The sequence below is a fragment of the Cherax quadricarinatus genome, chromosome 62 (assembly GCF_038502225.1).
Source record: "Cherax quadricarinatus isolate ZL_2023a chromosome 62, ASM3850222v1, whole genome shotgun sequence".
NCBI lineage: Eukaryota > Metazoa > Arthropoda > Malacostraca > Decapoda > Parastacidae > Cherax > Cherax quadricarinatus.
The window spans coordinates 18,702,346-18,730,154 of NC_091353.1; the positions used below are offsets into that span (position 1 = coordinate 18,702,346).

At 43.1% G+C, this 27,809-nt stretch overlaps 1 protein-coding gene across 1 annotated transcript in view; it reads left to right on the top strand.

Moving 5' to 3' along the window:
* Positions 1 to 27,809, top strand: part of SMC5 (structural maintenance of chromosomes 5) — a 454,493-nt gene that overhangs the window by 76,484 nt on the left and 350,200 nt on the right. Inside the window, exons 6-7 of the mRNA XM_070098521.1 lie at positions 8,569 to 8,694; positions 27,300 to 27,505. Of these exons, the coding sequence (XP_069954622.1) occupies positions 8,569 to 8,694; positions 27,300 to 27,505 (332 nt within the window). The remainder of the gene's footprint in view (positions 1 to 8,568; positions 8,695 to 27,299; positions 27,506 to 27,809) is intronic.

The following is a 27,809-nucleotide window of genomic DNA, read 5'->3' on the forward strand; positions in this document are numbered from 1 at the left end:
GTTGCAAGTGTATGGTGTAGGAAGTAGGTTACTGAAAGCAGTGAAGAGTTTTTACGAGGATAGTGAGGCTCAAGTTAGAATATGTAGGAAAGAGGGAAATTATTTCCCAGTAAAAGTAGGCCTTAGACAAGGATGTGTGATGTCACCGTGGTTGTTTAATATATATTGTAGATGGGGTTGTAAGAGAAGTAAATGCGAGGGTCTTGGCAAGAGGCGTGGAGTTAAAAGATAAAGAATCACACAGAAAGTGGGAGTTGTCACAGTTGCTCTTTGCTGATGACACTGTGCTCTTGGGAGATTCTGAAGAGAAGTTGCAGAGATTGGTGGATGAATTTGGTAGGGTGTGCAAAAGAAGAAAACTAAAAGTGAATGCAGGAAAGAGTAAGGTTATGAGGATAACAAAAAGATTAGGTGATGAAAGATTGGATATCAGATTGGAGGGAGAGAGTATGGAGGAGGTGAATGTATTCAGATATTTGGGAGTGGATGTGTCAGCGGATGGGTCTATGAAAGTTGAGGTGAATCATAGAATTGATGAGGGGAAAAGGGTGAGTGGTGCACTTAGGAGTCTGTGGAGACAAAGAACTGTGTCCTTGGAGGCAAAGAGGGGAATGTATGAGAGTATAGTTTTACCAACGCTCTTATATGGGTGTGAAGCATGGGTGATGAATGTTGCAGCGAGGAGAAGGCTGGAGGCAGTGGAGATGTCATGTCTGAGAGCAATGTGTGGTGTGAATATAATGTAGAGAATTCGTAGTTTGGAAGTTAGGAGGAGGTGCGGGATTGCCAAAACTGTTGTCCAGAGGGCTGAGGAAGGGTTGTTGAGGTGGTTCGGACATGTGGAGAGAATGGAGCGACACAGAATAACTTCAAGAGTGTATCAGTCTGTAGTGGAAGGAAGGCGGGGTAGGGGTCGGCCTAGGAAAGGTTGGAGGGAGGGGGTAAAGGAGGTTTTGTGTGCGAGGGGCTTGGACTTCCAGCAGGCATGCGTGAGCGTGTTTGATAGGAGTGAATGGAGACAAATGGTTTTTAATACTTGACGTGCTGTTGGAGTGTGAGCAAAGTAACATTTATGAAGGGGCTCAGGGAAACCGGCAGGCCGGACTTGAGTCCTGGATATGGGAAGTACAGTGCCTGCACTCTGAAGGAGGGGTGTTAATGTTGCAGTTTAACAACTGTAGTGTAAAGCACCCTTTTGGCAAGACAGTGATGGAGTGAATGATGGTGAAAGTTTTTCTTTTTCGGGCCACCCTGCCTTGGTGGGAATCGGCCAGTGTGATAATAAAAAAAAATAAAAATAATTTTTTCAATCTCTTTTGTCCCCCTTCCCTTTATGTAAAAGGACTATACATACTCTCCACCAATCCCTAGGTACCTTCCCCTCTTTCATACATTTATTAAACAAAAATACCAACCGCTCCAACACTGTATACCCCTCCTGATTTTAACATTGCTGTCATGATCCCGTCAGTTCCAGCTGCGCTACCCCCCTTTCATTCTACGTAATGCCTTACGCACCTCCCCCACACTCACATCCTGCTCTTCTTCACTCCTAAAAGATGGTATATCTCCCAGGCCAGTGCATGAAACTACCGACTCCCTTTCTTCGCCGACATGTAAAAGTTCCTTAAAATATTCTCACTGGCTACCCAATACCTCCATCTCCCCATCTGCTAACTCCCCTACTCTATTTTTAACTAACAAATCCATTCGTTCCCTAGGCTGTCTTACCTTTTCTAACTCCAAAATTTTTTCTTATTTTCATTAAAATTTCTTGACAGTGCCTCCCCCACTCTATCATCTGCTCTTGTTTTGCACTCTCTCACCACTCTCTTCACCTTTCTTTTACTCTCCAATTTGGAGTTTGGAGGGATATGTTGTGTATCTTTATATGTATATGCTTCTAAACTGTTGTATTCTGAGCACCTCTGCAAAAACAGTGATAATGTGTGAGTGTGGTGAAAGTGTTGAATGATGATGAAAGTATTTTCTTTTTGGGGATTTTCTTTCTTTTTTGGGTCACCCTGCCTTGGTGGGAGACGGGCGACTTGTTGAAAAAAAAAAAAATATTCTACTCTTCTTGTAACATTTCTGCTTTGTAAAATCCTCTCATTAGCTACTTTTTTCTCTTTTATCATACACATGGTAGAACTAATATATACCGCACTCAAAAAGAAAGAAGTCCTGTTGGGAATTTTCATTGATTTACTTAAAGCTTTTGATACAGTTGACCATGAGCTGCTGTACTCTAAATTAACGCACTATGGTATGAGAGGCCACTCCCTCAACTACCTAAAGTCATAAATTAGTAGCAGAAGTCAATATGTTTACACAAATGGTGCCAACTCCTCCACTCAACCAATCACAGTAGGAGTCCCACAGGGAAGTGTCCTTGGACCACTCCTCTTTCTCATCTACATCAATGATCTACCTAATGCATCACAGCTACTCAAACCCATATTATTTGCACATGACACTACATACGTCTGCTCCCACCCAAACCCAGTCATACTTGCCAACACTGTCAATGCCGATTTGCAGAAAATTTCTGCCTGGATGATGACTAATAAACTTACCCAGAATACTGATAAAACCTATTTTATTCAGTTTGGAAAGAAAGCTGCAAATGTTCCACTTAACGCTAAATGGATCACCAGTCACAAGACTTGCAGAGGGAAAATTCCTAGGTATCTACCTTGACAGTAGCCTTTAATTCCAGACACATATACAACAAATCACCAAGAAAATCTAAGACTGTAGGCATACTATCAAAGGTACAGTACTACATTCCACAATCAGCTCTCCTGGCACTCTACCATTCACTCATATACCCTTATCTCACATATCGAATTTATGCATGGGGATCAACAACATTAAATCACCTAAGACCTCTAATAACCCAGCAAAAGGCAGCAGTCAGAATGATAACAAATTCCCACTCCCGCCAGCATACTCCACCAATTTTCAAAAGTATGAATCTGCTCACCATTAAGAACATCCATACTTATTCATGTGCCTGCTACATACATAGAACAACACACGCAAATATAAACCCTCCACTCAAACTTCTCCTCACCAACCTTAACCCTTTGAGGGTCGACAGGCCCTCTCCAAAACTCGTTCTCAGGGTCGGCCAAATTTAAAAAAAAAAAAAATTATTTTCTGTTATGAAAAGATAGAGAATCTTTTCCCGATCATAAAGACACCAAAAGTTTGAAATTTGATAGAAAACTTACGGAATTATGCTCTCGCAAAGTTAGCGGTCTCGGCGATGTTTACGCATCGGCGATTTTGCCCACTTTGAGCCCCATTTTCGGCCAATTTCACTGTACTAGTCGACAAAAAACATGCATATTTCGCTAGAACTCCATTTTTTCTATCGAATGGGTGCAAGAAACCACCCATTTAGAAATTCAACTATCCAGTACAGTGGTCAGAATTTAGCAATTTTGCCAATTTCACACAAATTTCAAAAGATGCCAATTTCCGAATAGGGTCCAAAATAAACAAGAAAGACATTCCTGGCACTAAAATGACATTTCCTCTAGTCATTAGTCACGTCTCAAGGCCCCTCTTATATTCGTTTGCTTTCCACTTTGAATTTTTATTCTCACAAAAAATATAAGATTTACTGTTATGCAGACTACTGCATTAGTGTAAAAAATGGTATAAATATTATTGGTGCACTTGTAAAAGAATATTAGACTCACCAGTTGATGTGTATTGCACGCTTGGCACGATTTGTTTACTTTTGAAGTTTGGTAAAAATCGAACATTTCTGCTACTTTGAGCTCAATTTCAAGGCACCTTTCATTGTAAAACCAGTCAAAATCATCTCAATTTCTGTAATATGTCTTCCATTCTATAAAATGAGACCAAGAAAACTAGAATACAACAATAAATACCATACGAAAATACACTGCAAAGTCGCTGATTTATTAAAAAAAATGGTCAAAGTTTTTTTTTTCTCATTATGCACTGTGTGCTGCAGGATTTTTTTTAGACTGTGCACACTGACCACATAGACCCATTCTTTCATATGAAGGCCTACCAGCTTTCTCCCACTAGATTTGAGGCCGCTAGAATTTATGAGTACTAGTACGTCAAAAACCCCTACGCGTAAAACCTACTAGTACGACGAAAACCCTCAAAGGGTTAACAGGACACATGACCATAACACAAGACACAGATCTCTTTTTGACATACCCCGTGTCCATGTCACACTGTGTAAAAACTATGCACATAAAGGGCTCCAAAATATGGAATTCATTACCTGAAGTTACAAAAGCAACCCAGTCTGAAAATCAATTTAAGACTCTTCTCAAAAGCCGCTTAATCACTCTAGACTAAATGCTCAATACTCAGTATTCCCATACTCAGTACGTATTCCCATATCATAATTTGAATAATTTCACAAAAAGCAAATTTGAATACAGTGGACCCCCGGCATACTATGGCATCGGCATACGTTAAATGCGCCATATGATGCATTTTAACGCAAAAGTTTTGCCTCGCCACACGTTAAAAAACCCACCACACCCAATTCGTCCGGGACGCGTCCACGTGTGGCCTGAACTGCCCCGTGCGTGCCAGTGTTTACAAGCCAGCAGGTGTGCTCGCATCTAAGCATACATTCGGTACATTCCATATTATCACAGTGTTTTTGGTGCTTGTTTCTGCAAAATAAGTCACCATGGGCCCCAAGAAAGCTTCTAGTGCCAACCCTGCGGGAAAAAGGCTGCTTATTACTATGGAAATGAAGAAAGAGATATAATTGCAAAGTACGAAAGTGGAGTGCGTGTGTCGGAGCTGGCCAGGTTGTATACCAAACCCCAGTCAACTATCACTACTATAGTGGCCAAGAAAACGGGAATCAAGGAAGCTGTTCTTGCAAAAGGTGCATGTCTGTTTTCGAAACAGAGATCGCAAGTGCTGGAAGATGTTGAGAGACTGTTATTGGTGTGGATGAATGAAAAACAGATAGCAGGAGATAACATCTCTCAAGCAATCATATGTGAAAAGGCTAGGAAGTTGCATGAGGATTTAATTGAAAAAATGCCTGCAACTAGTGGTAATGTGAGTGAATTTAAGGCCAGCAAAGGTTGGTTTGAAAGATTTAAGAATCGTAGTGGCATACATAGTGTGATTAGGCATGGTGAGGCTGCCAGTTCGGACCAAAAAGCAGCTGAAAAATATGTGAAGGAATTCAAGGATTACATAGACAGTGAAGAATTTAAACCTGAACAAGTGTTTAATTGCGACAAAACAGACCTGTTTCGGAAGAAATTGCCAAGCAGGACCTACATTACTGAGGAGGAAAAGGCACTCCCATGACATAAGCCTATGAAAGACAGGCATACTCTTCTGATGTGTGCCAATGCTAGTGGTGATTGCAAAGTGAAGCCTTTATTGGTGTATCACTCTGAAACTCCCAGAGCATTCAGGCAAAACAATGTTGTCTAGGCTAATTTGTATGTGCTGTGGAGGGCAAATAGTAAGGCATGGGTAACTAGGGACTTTTTCTATGACTGGTTACACCATGCATTTGCCCCCAATGTGAAAAATTACCTAATTGAAAAGAAATTAGACCTTGAGTGCCTCCTGGTACATGCCCCTGGTCATCTTACAGACTTGGCAGGGCGACTTTCTGGGGACATGAGCTTCATTAACATCAAGTTTTTGCCTCTCCTGCAGCCCATGGACCAGCAGGTCATTTCCAACTTCAAGAAACTCTACACAACAGCTATGTTTCAAAAGTGCTTTGAAGTGACCACAGACACTCGATTGACTCTAAAAGAGTTTTGGAAGGATCACTTTCATATCCTCAATTGTGTAAACCTTATAGGTAAGGCTTGGGAGGGAGTGACTAAGAGGACTTTGAACTCTTCTTGGAAGAAACTGTGTACAGAATGTGTAGACAAAAGGGATTTTGAAGGATTTGAGGCTAACCCTGGGAATCGTATGCCAGTTGAGGAATCCATTGTGGCGTTGGGGAAGTCCTTGGGGTTGGAGGTTAGTGGGGAGGATTTGGAAGAGTTGGTGGAGGAGGACAATGAAGAACTAACCACTGACGAGCTGCTAGATCATCTTCAGCAGCAAGAGGCCAGACCTGAGGAAACTACTTCGGAGGAGGGGATAGAGAAATTGAAGAAGTTGCCTACTTCAAAGATTAAAGAAATGTGTACAATGTGGACAAAGGTGAAAACCTTTATGGCTGAAAATCACCCTCACACAGCTATTGCAAGCTGTGCTGGTGACTATTACAATGACAATGTTGTGAAACACTTTAGAAAAGTCATAAAGGAACGAGAGGTACAGAGCTCTATTGACAGATATGTTGTGCGACAGAAGTCCTAGTGGCATTAAAAGAAGAAGGGAAGTAACCCCAGAAAAGGACTTGCTACCTCAATTCCTAATGGAAGGGGATTCCCCTTCTAAACAATAACAACTTCGACACTCTCCCCTCCTCCCATCCCATCAATCATCACCAGATCGTCATTAAAGGTAAGTGTCATGTATTCTATTGTTAGTAGAGTACTAACTGTGCATCTCTTCTTCAGTTTGTGTGCATTAAACTTAATATTTCATGTGGTAAAACTTTTTTTTCATACTTTTGGGTGTCTTGCTCGGATTAATTTGATTTCCATTATTTCTTATGGGGAAAATTAATTTGCCTTACGATAATTTCGGCATACGATGAGCTCTCAGAAACGGATTAATATCGTATGTCGGGGGTCCACTGTTTGAATATATCTTTTGTTTTATATAAATTAGATTCACTTATAATTAATAGATCTACTGTACAACTACGATATAATTCTTTAGTGTTAAGTAGTCAGTAAGCCAATAATGTTAAGTCGGCCCATAATGCCTAGGCATAATAGAGGCTCTCTTTGCATTGTAACCCATTATTGTAAATACATGATCTCAATGTACTATTTGCGAAGACATAAATAAGTAAATAAATGGATTAATGAAAATGTCAATATTAATATAAAATAAGGCATTTAATGTGCCCAAGAGTTATTATTATTAGTATTACATAATGTTTTTCCTCCACCCGGCAACCACACCTCCATAGCATATAAACATAGCATGTTTATATGCTATGTAACATGTTTCTTATATAATTTTGAAGAAAATATCATAGATGGATTAATGAAAATGTCTGTATTGACATAAAATAAGACATTCAGTGTGCTCAAGAGTGAGTATTATTCCGTAATATTAATACAGTGGACCCCCGCCGTACGATATTAATCCGTTCCTGAGAGCTCATCGTAAGCCGAAATTATCGTTAGCCAAATTAATTTTCCCCATAAGAAATAATGGAAATCAAATTAATCCGTTCCTGACACCCCAAGGTATGAAAAAAAATTTTTTACCACATGAAATATTAATTTTAATACACACAAACTGAAGAAGACATGCACAATTACTACTCTAATCAGAATAGAATACATGACACTTACCTTTATTGAAGATCTGGTGATGATTGATGGGATGGGAGGAGGGGAGAGTGTGGAAGTTATTGTTTAGAAGGGGAATCCCCTTCCATTAGGACTTGAGGTAGCAAGTCCTTTTCCGGGGTTACTTCCCTTCTTCTTTTAATGCCACTAGGACCAGCTTGAGAGTCACTGGGCCTCTGTCACACAACAAATCTGTCCATATAGCTCTGTACCTCCCGTTCCTTTAAGACTTTCCTAAAATGGGCCATAACATTGTCATTGTACAGGTTGCCAACACGGCTTGCAGTAGCTGTGTCAGTGTGATTTTCATCCGTAAAGGTTTGCAGTTCAACCCACTTTGTACACATTTTCTTAATCTCTTTTTTCAATTCCATACTAATTCTCACCCTTTTTACCACAGGGATGGCACTAGAAGCTTTTTTGGGGTCCATGGTGACTTATTTTGCAGTTACAAGCACTAAAAACACTGGGATAATGTGAAATGTACCGAGTGTATGCGTAGATGCGGCCGCACTGGCTGGCTTGTGGCGCTGAGGCCACACGTGGGACGCGTCCCAGACGAGTCACGTAAGGCGAGTTTTTTATCGTGAGGCGAGGCAAAACTTTTGCGTTCAAATGCTTCATATGCTGGATTTAACGTAACGCGATGCGTTCGTAAGGCGGGGGTCCACTGTATTACTATGGCGTTAAGACTAGAGGGGCACTCTAGTGATTTTAATGTGTACCTGCACGGCAGCAGTGTATGTAAGCATATTTAGGTACATGTATACAGGTATCATTATCAGAACACACATAAAATATGCAATAACTTTAAAAGACTTGAAGTTTTGGAAAGTTTCCGGACATAATTGAGATATATGCTCACAGAAAATGTAAACAAACTGGGTGGTACATGCCGTATTAGAAAGACAGGTTGCTAGTTAGATTTGGTGATAATTTGAAATTGCCATATTAGTGGAACGCTGTAAGGCGAAATACCGTAAAGCAGGGCCCTACTGGATGTTGTTTTGGTGTATTGTATGGGCTTCTGCTTGTACAGACTAATATGTTGAAAATTTTGTTCTTAGGAAGTGGATTTATTGGGTTTATTGTCTTGCAGGATGTCAGTAAGCAGCGTCTGGAACTTCTGAGGAGGAGGAACCTGGATGCTTACAATGCTCTTAAGTGGCTGGAAGTGAACAAGGACAAGTTTTCTGCTCCTGTGTATGCTCCCATATGCACACAGGTGTGTTTCAACATCTACTGTATATGGCTGTACATTCTGGGTGTTCTAGGTGAGCACAGCACACCCACCAAAGATGGTACATTCATCATAAATATTAAGCTCACTCGTTTCTATAATCTTTAGGTAGTAAGTTGGTAAACAGCAACTGCCCAGAGAGGTACTACCGTCCTGCCAAGTGAGTGTAAAACGAAAGCCTGTAATTCTTTTACATGATGGTAGGATTGCTGGTGTCCTTTTTTCTGTCTCGTAAACATGCAAGATTTCAGGTACATCTTGCCACTTCTACTTACACTTAGGTCACACTACACATACATGTACAAGCATATATACAGGTTCTCCATCACAAATCAGGCATCATTGGGACCTGTAGTGTGCCGGATTACTGAGTTTCCCGGATTACAGAATGGTTGGGTTAGAATACACTTAATAAAATTAACCAACTTGACTTACACAAAGTTCATTGAACATCGACAAAAATCAAACATTTACGCTTCTTTGAGCTCAATTTCAAGGTACTTTTCATCATGAAAGCAATCAAAATCATGTCTGTTTCTGTAATATATCTTCCATTCTATCAAATGAGTCCAAAAAAATGAGAATACGTACAATAATAAAAACCATATGAAAATATACTGCAAAGAGGCGGCTAATGGCTGAGAAGTGAACTCCCTTATTTATCGTCCGTCTTTTTTATTTTTGTTGTACGTTAAGAAGCATCTTTCCATCATACATTGCCCAAGTTTCAGTGAGATAGCCCAACAAACAACCGAGAAAAAAAAATTTACCAAAAATCATATATGGCAAGCCCAAGCCTGGTACTGGAAGTAAGTCACATTGTCTGACTTTTCTGGGTTATCCTAGGTTCTCTATACATACACTGCTATGTATGATAATATATGTAAATGTATTTGTGTATACCTGAATAAACTTATTTACTTCTAGTCTGTCGACTGAGTACAAGAAACTGCCCATTCACTTATTTCAACTACCCAATAAAGTGGTCAGAAATTGGCAATTTGGCTGATTTCACACAAATTTCAACAGATGCCAATTTCAAAATAGGGTCCAGAATAAACAATGCAGACATTCCTGGCACTAAAATAACATTTTCTCTGTTCATTAGTCACGGCTACAGCCCCTCTTATATTACTCTTGCTTTTCATTTGGAATTTTTATTCACAAAGAAATAAAAGATTTACTGTTATGCAGACTGCTGCATTATTGTAATAATTGTATAAATAATGTCAACCCATTCTTGACTCCGTACTGGAATTTAGACAGGCAGGCGGACAGGTATTGGACGGTGACGTCATTTGTTTACTCTTGAGCTTCGCTAAAGAATAGAACATTTTCGCTACTGTGAGCGCAATTTCAAGGTACTTTTCGTCATGAAAGCAATCAAAATCATATCTATTTCTGTAATATATCTTTCATTCTATCAAATGAGACCGAAAAAATTAGAATACATGTATAACCATAACAACCATACAAAAATATACCGCTAAGCGGCCGCTGATGGCTGAGAAGTGAGCTCCGCTATTTATGGTCTGATTTCTTTCATTTTTGGTGTACGTGAAGAAGTATCTTTCCATCATACATTGCACAAGTTTGAATAAGATAACCCAACAAACAACTGAGAAAATAATAATAATAATAATAATATCTTTATTTACTACACGTACATGTACAAGGTATACAGGCCTAGCTGACATCAGTGACATACTACTGTATAGAAAGCTGCTTGTTATGCAGAGTTTTTCAAGAAAATTAAGTCAGTGTCCCAGGATAACACCCACACTAGTCGGCTAACACCCAGGTACCCATTTACTGATGGGTAAACATAGACAACAGGTGTAAAGAAACACGCCTAATGTTTCTACCCTGGCTGTGAATCGAATATTTACCAAAAATCATAAATGGCTAACCCACGCCAGGTACTAAAAATCAACCACGTTGACCTTTTTGGGGTTATCCTAGGTTCTCTACACATATGCTGCTGTGTGTGATAATCTATAGAGAGAAAATAACTTTTTTGTTTCAGGTTTATGGTGCAGTACGAGTGTATATCACAGTTAGCCCTGTGCTACACTCCGTTTTCTCTAATATAAGCCACCAAGACAGGGATAGGAGAATGGTATTTGTATACCATATCCTCTTCATACCTCCGTCGAACTGCTCAGTGTTATGCTAAATATTATTTATTCTGGAGTATTTAACATGTTTTATGTTATTTATATTGTTTCTTATGTCATATTAGATCAATTGTGATAGGCAAATAAACTGTAGTGTTGATATTAGCATAATAATAAAGCATATTCTCCTGCTTCATGAGACTGAGCTCATGGCAACTGACAGTGGCTTCAAAGCCACCTTATCTTTAATGGATAATGTACTGTGTAGGTGCTTTACATAATGAGAAGCATTTCTTTTATTCATTGAACCATGGCTAGGGCTAAAAGTAAGCAGGTTAAAACAATAAATGGAGAAAAAGAAATTAGAATGACTTATGCAGCAGGTAGCGCCACCAAACAGTACCAGCAGGTTGGTGTGGCGACCCTGGAAATTTGAAATTATGCTAACCAAAATTAGTGCCGAATAACTGAAGGAACCGAATAACCGATTGCCGGATTTGTGATGGCAGACCTGTATTATTATTTATAACATATTATTATTTTTTTTTTATTATCACACTGGCCTATTCCCACTAAGGCAGGGTGGCCCGAAAAAGAAAAACTTTCACCATCATTCACTCCATCACTGTCTTGCCAGAAGGGTGCTTTACACTACAGTTTTTAAACTGCAACATTAACACCCCTCCTTCAGAGTGCAGGCACTGTACTTCCCATCTCCAGGACTCAAGTCCGGCCTGCCGGTTTCCCTGAACCCCTTCATAAATGTTACTTTGCTAACATTCCAACAGCACGTCAAGTATTAAAAACCATTTGTCTCCATTCACTCCTATCAAACATGCTCACGCATGCCTGCTGGAAGTCCAAGCCCCTCACACACAAAACCTCCTTTACTCCCTCCCTCCAACCTTTCCTAGGCCGACCCCTACCCCGCCTTCCTTCCACTACAGACTGATACACTCTTGAAGTCATTCTGTTTCGCTCCATTCTCTCTACATGTCCGAACCACCTCAACAACCCTTCCTCAGCCCTCTGGACAACAGTTTTGGTAATCCCGCACCTCCTCCTAACTTCCAAACTACGAATTCTCTGCATTATATTCACACCACACATTGCCCTCAGACATGACATCTCCACTGCCTCCATCCTTCTCCTCGCTGCAACATTCATCACCCATGCTTCACACCCATATAAGAGCATTGGTAAAACTATACTCTCATACATTCCCCTCTTTGCCTCCAAGGACAAAGTTCTTTGTCTCCACAGACTCCTAAGTGCACCACTCACCCTTTTCCCCTCATCAATTCTATGATTCACCTCATCTTTCATAGACCCATCCCTTGACACGTCCACTCCCAAATATCTGAATACATTCACCTCCTCCATACTCTCTCCCTCCAATCTGATATCCAATCTTTCATCACCTAATCTTTTTGTTATCCTCATAACCTTACTCTTTCCTGTATTCACTTTTAATTTTCTTCTTTTGCACACCCTACCAAATTCATCCACCAATCTCTGCAACTTCTCTTCAGAATCTCCCAAGAGCACAGTGTCATCAGCAAAGAGCAACTGTGACAACTCCCACTTTATGTGTGATTCTTTATCTTTTAACTCCACGCCTCTTGCCAAGACCCTCGCATTTACTTCTCTTACTACCCCATCTATAAATATATTAAACAACCACGGTGACCAGGGCCGGATTACCGCATAGGCAAACTAGGCATTTGCCTAGGGCCCCGCGCATTTGGGGGCCCCGCGGTCCAAGGGGTTCAGGGGCTCATCCAAGACTGCGCACATGGTGCAAGTGCAAAGGGGTCCCTTCGTAAAAAGTTCAAGTGTTTGGAGAGTAAAATTGATTTTTAAAAATTAATCAAAACAAAAATAAATAATGAAATAAAATTAAATAAAAATAAATAAACCTTACCATAGATGGCAACACTCAACATGCCTTTGTTTACATCAGAACAGCAACACAATGAAATTGTGTTGCTACCAAGGCAGAAATGTAAGACCGCTACATACTTCGTCATTCTGGATTCACTGATTACAGAATTGGTGAAAAGAAATTACCTTAATCTCAATGACAAGTTTGGATTTCTGTTCAAAATTACTACTATGCCAGATGCAGAATTGAGAGAAGCTGCATTAAAGTTGCTACAACACCTTTCAGCAGATGTTCAGGACACATTTGTTGAAGAAATAGTTAATTTTTCTGGGTATATGAATCAGATTAAAGCTCCACCTGAAAAATGTGCGCCCTCAGCTGCTTTGAAACATTTAAGAAATGCAGGTATCTCAGAAACCTTTCCTAATGTTGACATAGTGTATCGCCTTTACCTAACACTTCCAGCTACTAACTGTGAAGGAGAATGTTCATTTTCTGTTTTGAAAAGAGTGAAAAACCAGCTCCGTTCAACAATGATCCAAGACAAATTGTGTAACCTAGCCTTGTTGACCATTGAGTCTGATCTAACAAGAAATATTGAATTTCAGAATATAATTGATGATTTTACCAATATGAAATCCAGAAAAAAGTTTATTTAAGAAGTGCCTGTGAATATAAACAATTCTTTACTTTCTTGAGTTTATATGATTTGATAGTCTTATGCATGATGCAATGATAACAATAATGGTCAGTGATTTATAAAGGGAATAATAGTGCTGTAGTGGTTATGCTGAATATAATAGGTACATGATGTCACTACTTTAATAGCCTAATCTAGTAATACTATGCTGTCTTGAGTTTATTCTCTTTAAAATGCATGATTTAACAAGATAGTTATAATGGCTGTTGGTAAATGGTTTTGGTTGTCTTGATGTAATTTCCCTATTAAATTTAATCTAAATAGCCAGAATGTATTTAATTATACCTTAAACAGGCTCACACCAACCCCCCCCCCCCAAGCTGGAAGGGGTCGCTTCGCTTACCCGTAACTCAAAGGGGCCCCGCCAAACTGAATAGCCTAGGGCCCGGAGACTTCTTAATCTGGCCCTGACGGTGACATCACACATCCTTGTCTAAGGCCTACTTTTACTGGGAAATAATTTCCCTCTTTCCTACATACTCTAACTTGAGCCTCACTATCCTCGTAAAAACTCTTCACTGCTTTCAGTAACCTACCTCCTACACCATAAACTGCAACATCTGCCACATTGCCCCCCTATCCACCCTGTCATACGCCTTTTCCAAATCCATAAATGCCACAAAGACCTCTTTAGCCTTATCTAAATACTGTTCACTTATGTGTTTCACTGTAAACACCTGGTCCACACACCCCCTACCTTTCCTAAAGCCTCCTTGTTCATCTGCTATCCTATTCTCCGTCTTACTCTTAATTCTTTCAATAATAACTACCATTCACTTTACCAGGTATACTCAACAAACTTATCCCCCTATAATTTTTGCACTCTCTTTTGTCCCCTTTGCCTTTATACAAAGGAACTATGCATGTTCTCTGCCAATCCCTAGGTACCTTACCCTCATCCATACATTTATTAAATTGCACCAACCACTCCAAAATTATATCCCCACCTGCTTTTAACATTTCTATCTTTATCCCATCAATCCCGGCTGCCTTACCCCCTTTTATTTTACCTACTGCCTCATGAACTTCCCCCACACTCACAACTGGCTCTTCCTCACTCCTGCAAGATGTTATTCCTCCTTGCCCTATACACGAGATCACAGCTTCCCTATCTTCATCAACATTTAACAATTCCTCAAAATATTCCCTCCATCTTCCCAATACCTCTAACTCTCCATTTAATAACTCTCCTCTCCTATTTTTAACTGACAAATCCATTTGTTCTCTAGGCTTCCTTAACTTGTTAATCTCACTCCAAAACTTTTTCTTATTTTCAACAAAATTTGTTGATAACATCTCACCCACTCTCTCATTTGCTCTCTTTTTACATTGCTTCCCCACTCTCTTAACCTCTCACTTTTTCTCCATATACTCTTCCCTCCTTGCATCACTTCTACTTTGTAAAAACTTCTCATATGCTAACTTTTTCTCCCTTACTACTCTCTTTACATCATCATTCCACCAATCGCTCCTCTTCCCTCCCGCACCCACTTTCCTGTAACCACAAACTTCTGTTGAACACTCCAACACTATATTTTTAAACCTACCCCATACCTCTTCGACCCCATTGCCTATGCTCTCATTAGCCCATCTATCCTCCAATAGCTGTTTATATCTTACCCTAACTACTTCCTCTTTTAGTTTATAAACATTCACCTCTCTCTTCCCTGATGCTTCTATTCTCCTTGTATCCCATCTACCTTTTACCCTCAGTGTAGCTACAACTAAAAAGTGATCTGATATATCTGTGGGCCCTCTATAAACATGTACATCCTGAAGTCTACTCAACAGTCTTTTATCTACCAATACATAATCCAACAAACTACTGTCATTTCACCCTACATCATATCTTGTATACTTATTTATCCTCTTTTTCTTAAAATATGTATTACCTATAACTAAACCCCTTTCTATACAAAGTTCAATCAAAGGGCTCCCATTATCATTTACACCTGGCACCCCAAACTTACCTACCACACCCTCTCTAAAAGTTTCTCCTACTTTAGCATTCAGGTCCCCTACCACAATTACTCTCTCACTTGGTTCAAAGGCTCCTATACATTCACTTAACATCTCCCAAAATCTCTCTCTCTCCTCTACATTCCTGTCTTCTCCAGGTGCATACATACTTATTATGACCCACTTTTCACATCCAACCTTTACTTTAATCCACATAATTCTTGAATTTACACATTCATATTCTCTTTTCTCCTTCCATAACTGATCCTTCAACATTACTGCTACCCCTTCCTTTGCTCTAACTCTCTTAAGATACTCCAGATTTAATCCCATTTATTTCCCCCACCGAAATTCCCCTACCCCCTTCAGCTTTGTTTTGCTTAGGGCCAGGACATCCAACTTCTTTTCATTCATAACATCAGCAATCATCTGTTTCTTGTCATCCGCACTACATCCACGCACATTCAAGCATCCCAGTTTAATAAAGTTTTTCTTCTCTTTTTTGGTAAATGTCTACAGGAGAAGGGGTTACTAGCCCATTGCTCCCGGCATTTTAGTCGCCTCATACGACACGCATTGCTTACGGAGGAAAGATTCTTTTCCACTTCCCCATGGACAATAGAAGAAATAAAGAAGAACAAGAGCTATTTAGAAAATGGAGAAAAACCTAGATGTATGTATATATATATGCATGTACGTGTCTGTGAAGTGTGACCAAAGTGTAAGTAGGAGTAGCAAGATATCCCTGCTATCTAGCGTGTTTATGAGGCAGGAAAAGAGACCAGCAATCCTACCATCATGCAAAACAGTTACAGGTTTCCGCTTCACAGTCATCTGGCAGGATGGTAGTACTTCCCTGGGTGGTTGCTGTCTACGAACCTACTACCTATATGTTATTAAATACCACTGCCTCAACCGCTGAATTATTGTGAAATGTTTGGAAGAGCACGGAGACTAATGCTCACTCCAGCATAAACAAAGCCACACTGACGATGTGTCAACCACTCCCTCGTTTTTTTGTACAATTTCCTTCTTCAATTATGTCGTATTTATTATTATTATTATTATTATTATTATTATTATTATTATTATTACTATTGTTATTATTAGCAGTAGCAGAAATGTTTGATTCTTTGCTGTGCTCAAGATGTCACCGTCCAATACCTGTCCAAATAGCCATTCCAATATGCAGTCATGAATGGGTTTACATTATTTATACTGTAGTTTAATAGCAAATAATGAACAAACAAAACACTTACCACACTGAGTGGTGGGAGGGCTGGCTGCCAGTTGCGGGGGTCAGAGGGAGGGTAGTAGGGACTGGCAGTCGTTGAGGCAGTGGTGGAGGCAGTGGTGGAGTCTGTGGTATTTAATAACTTACACGTTATTAAAGCATAACATGTATATATTTAGTACAATTTACAACGTTTTCATGTATTTTATGATTGTTCATGGTTCAACAAGTTAAGGAAGCAGTATTGTATTATATTTCCCTACAATATATTGGGGCACCACACATTCGCGATTTTTCAACATTCGCGAGGCTCTTGTTCCCATAACCCTCGTGAATGTTGAGGGAGACCTGTACATATGGCTAACCCAAGCCAGGTACTAGAAATAAGCCACATTGACTTTTTTTTGGATTATCCTAGGTTCTCTACACATATGTGTGTGATAATCTATATAGAGAAAATAACTTTTTTGTTTCAGGTTTATGGTTCAGTACAAGTGTACAGGTCTCCCTCAACATTCACAAGGGTTAGGGGATCAAGAGCCTTGCGAATGTTGAAAAATCGCGAATGTTTGGTGCCCCAATATATTGTAGGGAAATATAATACAATACTTCTTCCTTAACTTGTTGAACCATGAACAATCATAAAATACATGAAAACATCGTAAATTGTACTAAATACATACATGTTATGGTTTAATAACATGTATGTTATTAAATACCACTGCCTCCACCACTGCCTCCATTTCCTCGACCACTGCGAGTCCCTACTACCCTCCCTCCGAACCCCCCAACTGCCAGCCAGCCCTCCTACCAGTGTGGTGAGTGTTTTGTTTGTTCATTATTTGCTTTTAAACTACAGTATAAATAATGTAAACCCATTTATGACTGCATATTGGAATGACTATTCGGACAGGTATTGGATGGTGACATCATCTGTTGACTCTTGAACACAGCAAAGAATCAAACATTTCTGCTACTGCTAATAATAACAATAGTTTAGTAATAATACTACTACTACTAATAATAAATTATAATAATAATAAATACGATAGAATTGAATAAGGAAATTGTACAAAAATACGAAGGAGTGGTTGGCACATCGTCAGTGTGGCTTTGTTTATGCTGGAGTGAGCATTAGTCTCCATGCTCTTCTAAAATTTCACAATAATTCATTGTGTTTGGTGCTTGTAGATTGAGTGCGACTGGAGTGGTAGAGGCAGTGGTTGGGGAAGCGGTTGAGGCATTGGGTGAGGCAGCGGTTGAGGCAGCAGTTGAGGCAGTGGTTGAGGCAATGGTAGAGGCAGTGCGTGAGTCAGCAGTTGAGGCAATGGTAGAGGCAGTGGTTGAGGCAGTGGTTAAGGCAGTGGGTGAGGCAGTGGTTGAGGCAATGGTAGAGGCAGTGCATGAGGCAGTGGGTGAAGCAGTTGGTGAAACAATGGTTGAGGCAGTGGTTGAGGCAGTGGTTGTGGCAGTGGGTGAGGCAGTGGTTGAGGTAGTGGGTGAGGCAGCGGTTGAGGCACTGGTAGAGGCAGCAGTTGAGGCAATGGTAGAGGCAGCAGTTGAGGCAGTGGTATTTAATAACATGTTATAAATAATAATAATACATATTACTAATAACATGTATTATTATTATTATTATTATTATTATTAATAATAACATGTATGTTATTAAATACCACTGCCTCGACCACTGCCTCACCCACTGACTCACCCACTGCCTCAACCGCTGCCTCAACCACTGCCTCACCCACTGCCTCAACTGCTGCCTCAACCACTGCCTCACCCAATGCCTCAACCGCTTCCCCAACCACTGCCTCTACCACTCCAGTCGCACTCAATCTACAAGCACCAAACACAGTGAATTATTGTGAAATGTTAGGAAGAGCACGGAGACTAATGCTCACTCCAGCATAAACAAAGCCACACTAACGATGTGTCAACCACTCCTTTGTATTTTTGTACAATTTCTTTCTTCAATTCTATCATATTTATTATTATAATTATTATTATTATTATTACTACTACTACTACTATTGTTATTATTAGCAGTAGCAGAAATGTTTGATTCTTTGCTGTGTTAAAGAGTCAACACATGATGTCACCGTCCAATACCTGTCCGAATAGTCATTCCAATATGCAATCATGAATGGGTTTACATTATTTATACTGTATTTTAATAGCAAATAATGAACAAACAAAACACTCACCACACTGGTGGGAGGGCTGGCTGCCAGTTAGGGGGGTCGGAAGGAGGGTAGTAGGGACTCGCAGGTAGTGGGAAACTTAAATATGATTTGGCGGCTGGGAATTTGGAGGCTGGGAATTTGGCAGTTGGTAATTTACGAATGTGTGAATGTTGAGGAAGACCTGTATATGACAGCCCTGTGCTATACTCCTTTTTCTCTAATATAATCCCCAAGACAGGGATAGGAGAATGGTATTTGTGTACCATATCCTCTTCATACCTCCATCGAACTGCTCGGTATTATGCCAAATATTATTTATTCTGGAGTATTTAACATGTTTTATGTTATTTATATTGTTTCTTATGTCATATTAGATCAATTGTGATAGGCAAATAAGCTGTAGTGTTGATATTAGCATAATAATAAAGCATATTCTCCTGCTTCTTGAGACTGAGCTCATGGCAACCGACAGTGGCTTCAAAGCCACCTTATCTTTAATGGATAATGTACTGTGTAGGTGCTTTACATAATGAGAAGTATTTCTTTTATTCATTGGAACCATGGCTAGGGCTAAAAGTAAGCAGGTTAAAACAATAAATGGAGAAAAAGAAATTAGAATGACTTATGCAGCAAGTAGCACCACAAAACAGTACCAGCAGGTTGGTGTGGCGACCCTGGAAATTTGAAATTATGCTAGCCAAAATTAGTGCCGAATAACTGAAGACCCCGAATAACTGATTGCCGGATTTGTGATGGCGGACCTGTATACACACCCCTCTGGGTTTTCTGCTATTTTCTTTCTAGTTCTTGTTCTTGTTTATTTCCTCTGATCTCCATGAGGAAGTGGAACAGAATTCTTCCTCCATATACCATGCATGTTGTAAGAGACAACTAAAATGCCCGGAGGGAAACCAATTTTTGCTCCTTGAAATTTGTTCTAAAGTATTTGGCTATACAGTAAGACCACCTTATCTGCAGGGAATCTGTTCCAAGGACCTGTCGTAGTTACTGAAACCATGGATAGTAGTGAACCCTATGTATAAGTCCTATACATACCTGTTATAAAGTTAATTGATAAATTATGCACAATAAATGGAGGATTATCACTTTTCACTGATGGGAAGCACTTCATGGCTTCTCTTAGGCTTGGAAGTACTTCCACCTTCACTACTTTTGCACTTTTAGGTAATTTTTAAGCAAAATTAAGGGTTATATTTGAGCCATGGTAAACCATGGATAACTGAAACCACAGATACAGGACCCACAGATACGAGGGTCCTACTGTACTGATGTTCTGAATAATACTTTTGCCAGAGTAGTAGGTTCAGCACAGTGCATACCTTGTGACAATAACCACCATACACCACTGCTACTGTACTGAGTTACCACACACTAGTGTTTTGATATACCTTGTGGCCTCCCTACAACCCCAGTCTATTTTATTGGTTTTGAATAGGTCTGATTCAATTATTGGGATCTGTAAACCATGACCAATTTTCTTTTTTAAGTGGACACTAAGAGGAATATTGATTTCAGGGTTCTGAAAGAGTTAATGTTAAACTTACGTTGTGTGAATATAAACATCATTGTATTAACATCAGTGATAATCTTATGTTGCATGAATATGTATTTTTGTGGTTCGCTACTTCGATATTTCAGGTTAACCCTTTGAGGGTCGAGAGATCCTCTCCCAAACTTGTTCTCAGGGTTGAAAAATTTTTGAAAAAAAAAAATTATTTTTTCTTATGAAATGATAGAGAATTTTTTTCCAATCATAATGACACCAAAGTATGAAATTTGAATGAAAACTTACCGAATTATGCTCTCGCAAAGTTAGCGGTCTCGAAGTGGGCGATTTCGCCCACTTTGAGCCATATTTTTGGCCAATTCTAACGTTGCAGTTGACTAAAATCGTAGCTATTTCCCTAGAACTCTATTTGTTCTATATCATTTGAGTACAAGAATCCGCCCATTTATCAATTTCAACTACCCAATAAAGTGGTCAGAAATTGGCTATTTAGGCAATTTCACACAAATTTCAAAAGATACCAATTTCGAAATAGAGTACAGAATAAACAAGACAGACATTCATAGCACTAAAATAACATTTTATCTGTTCATTAATCACATCTCTATGCCCCTCTTACATTGCTTTTGCTTTCCATTTTGAATTTTTATTCTCACAAATTAGAAGGTTTTCTGTTATGTATACTATTGCATCATTGTAAAAATGGTATAAATGATATCAGCACACTTGTGAAAGAATATTAGACTCACCAGTTGGCGTGTATTAAACGCGTGGCTTGATTTGTTTACTCTTGAACATCGGCAAAAATCGATCTTTTTCGCTACTTTTAGCTCAATTTCAAGGTACTTATCATCGTGAAACCAGTCAAAATCATCTCTATTTCTGTAATATATCTTCCATTCTATCAAATGAGACCAAGGAAACTAGAATACAACCATAAATACCATACAAAAATACCCTAGAAATTCCCTGTTTTAAACCCAAAATACAGTCAGAGTTTTTTTTCATTATGCACAGCTTGCTTCAAGATTTTTTTTATACTCCGCACACTGACCACACAGACCCATTCTTTCATATGTAGGCCTGCCAGCTTTCTTCCACCAGATTTGAAGGCGCTAGAATTTAGGCGTACAAGTACGTTACCGACCCTGGCTGCAATGACGTACTTGTACGTGACCGACCCTCAAAGGGTTAAATGTTTTTAGCTTAGAATTTTTCTTTTTTAACCCTTTCAGGGTTTTTGACGTACTAGTACGGCTTACGCACCAGGGTTATTGACGTACTAGTACGCCTAAATTCTAGCTCTTTCAAATCTAGCGAGAGAAGGCTGGTAGGCCTACATATGAAAGAATGGGTCTATGTGGTCAGTGTGCTCAGTATAAAAAAAATCCTGCAGCACCCAATGCGTAATGAGAAAAAAAATTTGAACGTGTTTTTGGATTAAAACAGCGATTTTGCACTGTATTTTAGTATGGTATTTATGGTTGTATTCTAGTTTTCTTGGTCTCATTTTATAGAATGGAAGACATATTACAGAAATTGAGATGATTGTGACTGGTTTTGCAATGAAAAGTACCTTGAAATTGAGCTCAAATTAGCAGAAATGTTTGATTTTTACCAAAGTTCAAAAGTAAACAAATCATGCCAAGCGTCCAATACACGTCAACTGGTGAGTCTAATATTCATTCACAAGTGCGCTGATATTATTTATACCATTTCTATACTAATGCAGTAGTCTGCATAACAGTAAATCTTCTATTTTTGTAAGAATAAAAATTCAAAGTGGAGAGCAAAAGAAATATAAGAGAGGCCTGGGGACGTGACTAATGAACAGAGAACTTGTTATTTTAGTGCCAGGAATGTCTTTCTTGTTTATTCTGGACCCTATTTGGAAATTGGCATCTTTTGAAATTTGTGTGAAATTGGCAAAATTGCTAAATTCTGACCACTGTATTGGATAGTTGAAATTGGTAAATGGGTGGTTTCTTGTACTCATTCGATAGAAAGAATGGAGTTCTAGCGACATAAATATGATTTTTGTTGACTAGTACAAAGGAATTGGCCAAAAATAGGGCTCGAAGTGGACGGAATTGCCGATGTGTAAACATCGGCGAGACCGCTAACATCGCAAGAGCATAATTCCATAAGTTTTTCATAAAATTTCATAATTTTGGTGTCATTATGATCGGGAAAAGATTCTCTATCATTTTATAAGAAAAAAATATTTTTTTTTTTCCGAAAAATTTTCCACCCTGAGAACAAGTTTAGGATAGGGCCTCTCGACCCTGAAAGGGTTAACAGACTGGCTATATCCCACTGAGGCATGGTGACCTAAAACTTAAAATGAAAACTTTTCTTTTTACATTTGGTAATTTATACAGGGAAAGGGGTTACTAGCCCCTTACTCCTGGCCCCTTGCTCCTGGCCCCTTGCTCAGCCCCGTGTTCCCGGCCCCTTGCTCCCGGCCCCTTGCTCCCAGCCCCTTGCTTCCGGCCCCTTGCTCCCGGCCCCTTGCTCCCGGCCCCTTGCTCCCGGCCTCTTACTCCTGGCTTCTTGCTCCCAGCCCCTTGCTCCCAGCCCCTTGCTTCTGGCCCTTGCTCCCAGCCCCTTGCTCCTGGCCCTTGTTCCCAGTGTAGACAGCCTGTACTGTCTGCACAGACAGCCCATGCTGTCTGCCAGCTTAGTTCATATTTCGCGTCATGCTGGTGCTGCCACCTAGAGGCCTTGCCACTTCAGTATGCCCAGACATGCCTCCATCTCACTCTCACAGCGGCCTAGCAACAACATACAAGGCCTCCCAGCTCTCTCTCGTGGGCATGGCCCTGCCCGGGCCATGGGCACAAGCACACAAGCCTGTGTAACCCAACACTAGTTATCAATAAAGTAAGAAGCCTCCGAAGACGTATATCATTTAACCACCCGCTACCAGAATACCAAATAAGCCCGTTATACCAGCCCCGTGCTCCCGGCCCCATGCTCCCGGCCCCTTGCTCTCGGCCCCTTGCTTCCGGCCCCTTGCTCCCAGCCCCTTGCTCCCGCCCCTTGCTCCCGCCCCCTTGCTCCTGGCCAATTGCTCCTGGCCCCTTGCTCCCACCCCTTGCTCCCACCCCTTGCTCCTGGCCCCTTGCTCCTGGCCCCTTGCTCCCGCCCCTTGCTCCCGGCCCCTTGCTCCCACCCCTTGCTCCTGGCCCCTTGCTCCTGGCCCCTTGCTCCCGCCCCTTGCTCCCGGCCCCTTGCTCCCGGCCCCTTGCTCCTGGCCCCTTGCTTCCGGCCCCTTGCTCCTGCCCCTTGCTCCTGGTCCCTTGCTCCTGGCCCCTTGCTCCTGGCCCCTTGCTCCTGGCCCCTTGCTCCCGGCCCCTTGCTCCTGGCCCCTTGCTCCTGCCCCTTGCTCCTGGTCCCTTGCTCCTGGCCCCTTGCTCCTGGCCCCTTGCTCCTGGCCCCTTGCTCCTGCCCCTTGCTCCTGGCCCCTTGCTCCTGGCCCCTTGCTCCTGGCCCCTTGCTCCTGGCCCCTTGCTCCTAGCCCCTTGCTCCTGGCCCCTTGCTCAGCCCCGTGGTCCCGGCCCCGTGCTCCCGGCCCCTTGCTCCCGGCCCCTTGCTCCCAGCCCCTTGCTTCCGGCCCCTTGCTCCCGGCCCCTTGCTCCCGGCCCCTTGCTCCCGGCCTCTTACTCCTGGCTTCTTGCTCCCAGCCCCTTGCTCCCAGCCCCTTGCTTCTGGCCCTTGCTCCCAGCCCCTTGCTCCTGGCCCTTGTTCCCAGTGTAGACAGCCTGTACTGTCTGCACAGACAGCCCATGCTGTCTGCCAGCTTAGTTCATATTTCGCGTCATGCTGGTGCTGCCACCTAGAGGCCTTGCCACTTCAGTATGCCCAGACATGCCTCCATCTCACTCTCACAGCGGCCTAGCAACAACACACAAGGCCTCCCAGCTCTCTCTCGTGGGCATGGCCCTGCCCGGGCCATGGGCACAAGCACACAAGCCTGTGTAACCCAACACTAGTTATCAATAAAGTAAGAAGCCTCCGAAGACGTATATCATTTAACCACCCGCTACCAGAATACCAAATAAGCCCGTTATACCAGCCCCGTGCTCCCGGCCCCATGCTCCCGGCCCCTTGCTCTCGGCCCCTTGCTTCCGGCCCCTTGCTCCCAGCCCCTTGCTCCCGGCCCCTTGCTTCCAGCCCCTTGCTCCCAGCCCCTTGCTCCCAGCCCCTAGCCCCCGGCTCCTTGCTCCCGGCCAATTGCTCCCGGCCCCTTGCTCCCGGCCCCTTGCTCCTGGCCCCTTGCTCCTGCCCCTTGCTCCTGGCCCCTTGCTCCCTCCCCTTGCTCCCAGTCCCTTGCTCCTGGCCAATTGCTCCTGGCCCCTTGCTCCTGGCCCCTTTCTCCCGGCCCCTTGCTCCTGGCCCCTTGCTCCCGCCCCTTGCTCCCGCCCCCTTGCTCCTGGCCAATTGCTCCTGGCCCCTTGCTCCCACCTCTTGCTCCTGGCCCCTTGCTCCTGGCCCCTTGCTCCCGCCCCTTGCTCCCGGCCCCTTGCTCCCGGCCCCTTGCTCCTGGCCCCTTGCTTCCGGCCCCTTGCTCCTGCCCCTTGCTCCTGGTCCCTTGCTCCTGGCCCCTTGCTCCTGGCCCCTTGCTCCTGGCCCCTTGCTCCCGCCCCTTGCTCCCAGCCCCTTGCTCCCGGCCCCTTGCTCCTGGCCCCTTGCTCCCGGCCCCTTGCTCCCGCCCCTTGCTCCTGGCCCCTTGCTCCTGGCCCCTTGCTCCTGGCCCCTTGCTCCTGGCCCCTTGCTCCTAGCCCCTTGCTCCTGGCCCCTTGCTCAGCCCCGTGTTCCCGGCCCCGTGCTCCCAGCCCCTTGCTCCCGGCCCCTTGCTCCCAGCCCCTTGCTTCCGGCCCCTTGCTCCCGGCCCCTTGCTCCCGGCCCCTTGCTCCTGGCCTCTTACTCCTGGCTTCTTGCTCCCAGCCCCATGCTCCCAGCCCCTTGCTTCTGGCCCTTGCTCCCAGCCCCTTGCTCCTGGCCCTTGTTCCCAGTGTAGACAGCCTGTACTGTCTGCACAGACAGCCCATGCTGTCTGCCAGCTTAGTTCATATTTCGCGTCATGCTGGTGCTGCCACCTAGAGGCCTTGCCACTTCAGTATGCCCAGACATGCCTCCATCTCACTCTCACAGCGGCCTAGCAACAACACACAAGGCCTCCCAGCTCTCTCTCGTGGGCATGGCCCTGCCCGGGCCATGGGCACAAGCACACAAGCCTGTGTAACCCAACACTAGTTATCAATAAAGTAAGAAGCCTCCGAAGACGTATATCATTTAACCACCCGCTACCAGAATACCAAATAAGCCCGTTATACCAGCCCCGTGCTCCCGGCCCCATGCTCCCGTCCCCTTGCTCTCGGCCCCTTGCTTCCGGCCCCTTGCTCCCAGCCCCTTGCTCCTGGCCCCTTGCTTCCAGCCCCTTGCTCCCAGCCCCTTGCTCCCAGCCCCTAGCCCCCGGCTCCTTGCTCCCGGCCAATTGCTCCCGGCCCCTTGCTCCCGGCCCCTTGCTCCTGGCCCCTTGCTCCCGCCCCTTGCTCCCGGCCCCTTGCTCCCTCCCCTTGCTCCCAGTCCCTTGCTCCTGGCCAATTGCTCCTGGCCCCTTGCTCCTGGCCCCTTTCTCCCGGCCCCTTGCTCCTGGCCCCTTGCTCCCGCCCCTTGCTCCCGCCCCCGTGCTCCCAGCCCCTTGCTCCTGGCCAATTGCTCCTGGCCCCTTGCTCCCACCTCTTGCTCCTGGCCCCTTGCTCCTGGCCCCTTGCTCCCGCCCCTTGCTCCCGGCCCCTTGCTCCCGCCCCGTTGCTCCCGGCCCCTTGCTCCCGGCCCCTTGCTCCTGGCCCCTTGCTCCTGGCCCCTTGCTCCTGGCCCCTTGCTCCTGGCCCCTTGCTCCTGGCCCCTTGCTCCTGGCCCCTTGCTCCTGGCCCCTTGCTCCTGGCCCCTTGCTCCTGGCCCCTTGCTCCTGCTCCTGGCCCCTTGCTCCTGGCCCCTTGCTCCTGGCCCGTTGCTCCTGGCCCCTTGCTCCTGGCCCCTTTCTCCTGGCCCCTTGCTCCTGGCCCCTTGCTCCTGGCCCCTTGCTCCTGGCCCCTTGCTCCTGACACCTTGCTCCTGGCCCCTTGCTCCTGGCCCCTTGCTCCTGGCCCCTTGCTCCTGGCCCCTTGCTCCTGGCCCCTTGCTCCTTGCTCCTGGCCCCTTGCTCCTGCCCCTTGCTCCTGGCCCCTTGCTCCTGGCCCCTTGCTCCTGGCCCCTTGCTCCTGGCCCCCTTGCCTCTTACAATATGCATGACTTATGGAGGAAGAATTCTCTTAGAAATGGTTATATTCTATTTTTTTTTTTGTATAGTATTTAATGTTGCAAAATTGTGCAATTGACCTAATGCAAAGATTGGTGGAGTCTTGATTCATTTTAGAACAATCACACAACAGTTGCTTTACTTCTATTTACCTAACTCCCATATTTACCTTATTCCCATATTTACCTAAGTGTCCTATTTACCTAACTCTCCTATTTACCTAGCTGTCTGATTTACATAACTCTCCTATTTACCTAACTGTCCTATTTACTTAGCTGTCCTATTTACTTAACTCTCCTATTTACCAAACTGTCTGATTTACCTAACTCTCCTATTTACCTAACTGTCCAATTTACTTAACTCTCCTATTTACCTATCCTGTTTACCTAACTGTCCTACTTACCTAACTCTCATATTTACCTAGCTGTCCCATTTACCTAACTGTCTTACTTACCTATCCTATTTACCTAACTGTCCTGTGTACCTAACTCTCCTATTTACCTAACTGTCCTGTTTGTCTAACACTCCTATTTGCCTAACTGCCCCGTTTACCTAACTCCTCTATATACCTAATGGTCCCATTTACCTAACTCCTATATTTGCCTAACTCCCATATTTAGCTAACTCTAATATTTACCTAACTACTGTATTTACCAAACTGTCCTATTTTTCAGATAAACATAAAACATTCTGGGTATGCCAAATATGTGGAGAATCGCATTAGTGAAAACGACTTGATGGCGTTTGTGTGCGAGAGTAAGGACGATATGAACCTCTTCAAAGAACTGATGGACAAACAAGGCATCAGGGTAAACATAGTGGACTCAGGAGCCTCCAGCATGAACCAGTGTCACTCCAAGATACCTATACACCACCTCAGGTATCTTGTTAAATCTCCTCACACTTACAAGTAGTAGTAGTAGGTTGGTAGACAGCAACCACCCAGGGAGGTACTACCATCCTGTGGTAGTAGGTTGGTAGACAGCAACCACCCAGGGAGGTACTACCATCCTGTGGTAGTAGGTTGGTAGACAGCAACCACCCAGGGAGGTACTACCGTCCTGCCAAGTGAGTGTAAAACGAAAGCCTGTAATTGTTTTACATGATGGTAGGATTCCTGGTGTCTTTTGTCTGTCTTATAAATATGCAAGATTACAGGTACGTTTTGCTACTTCTACTTACAC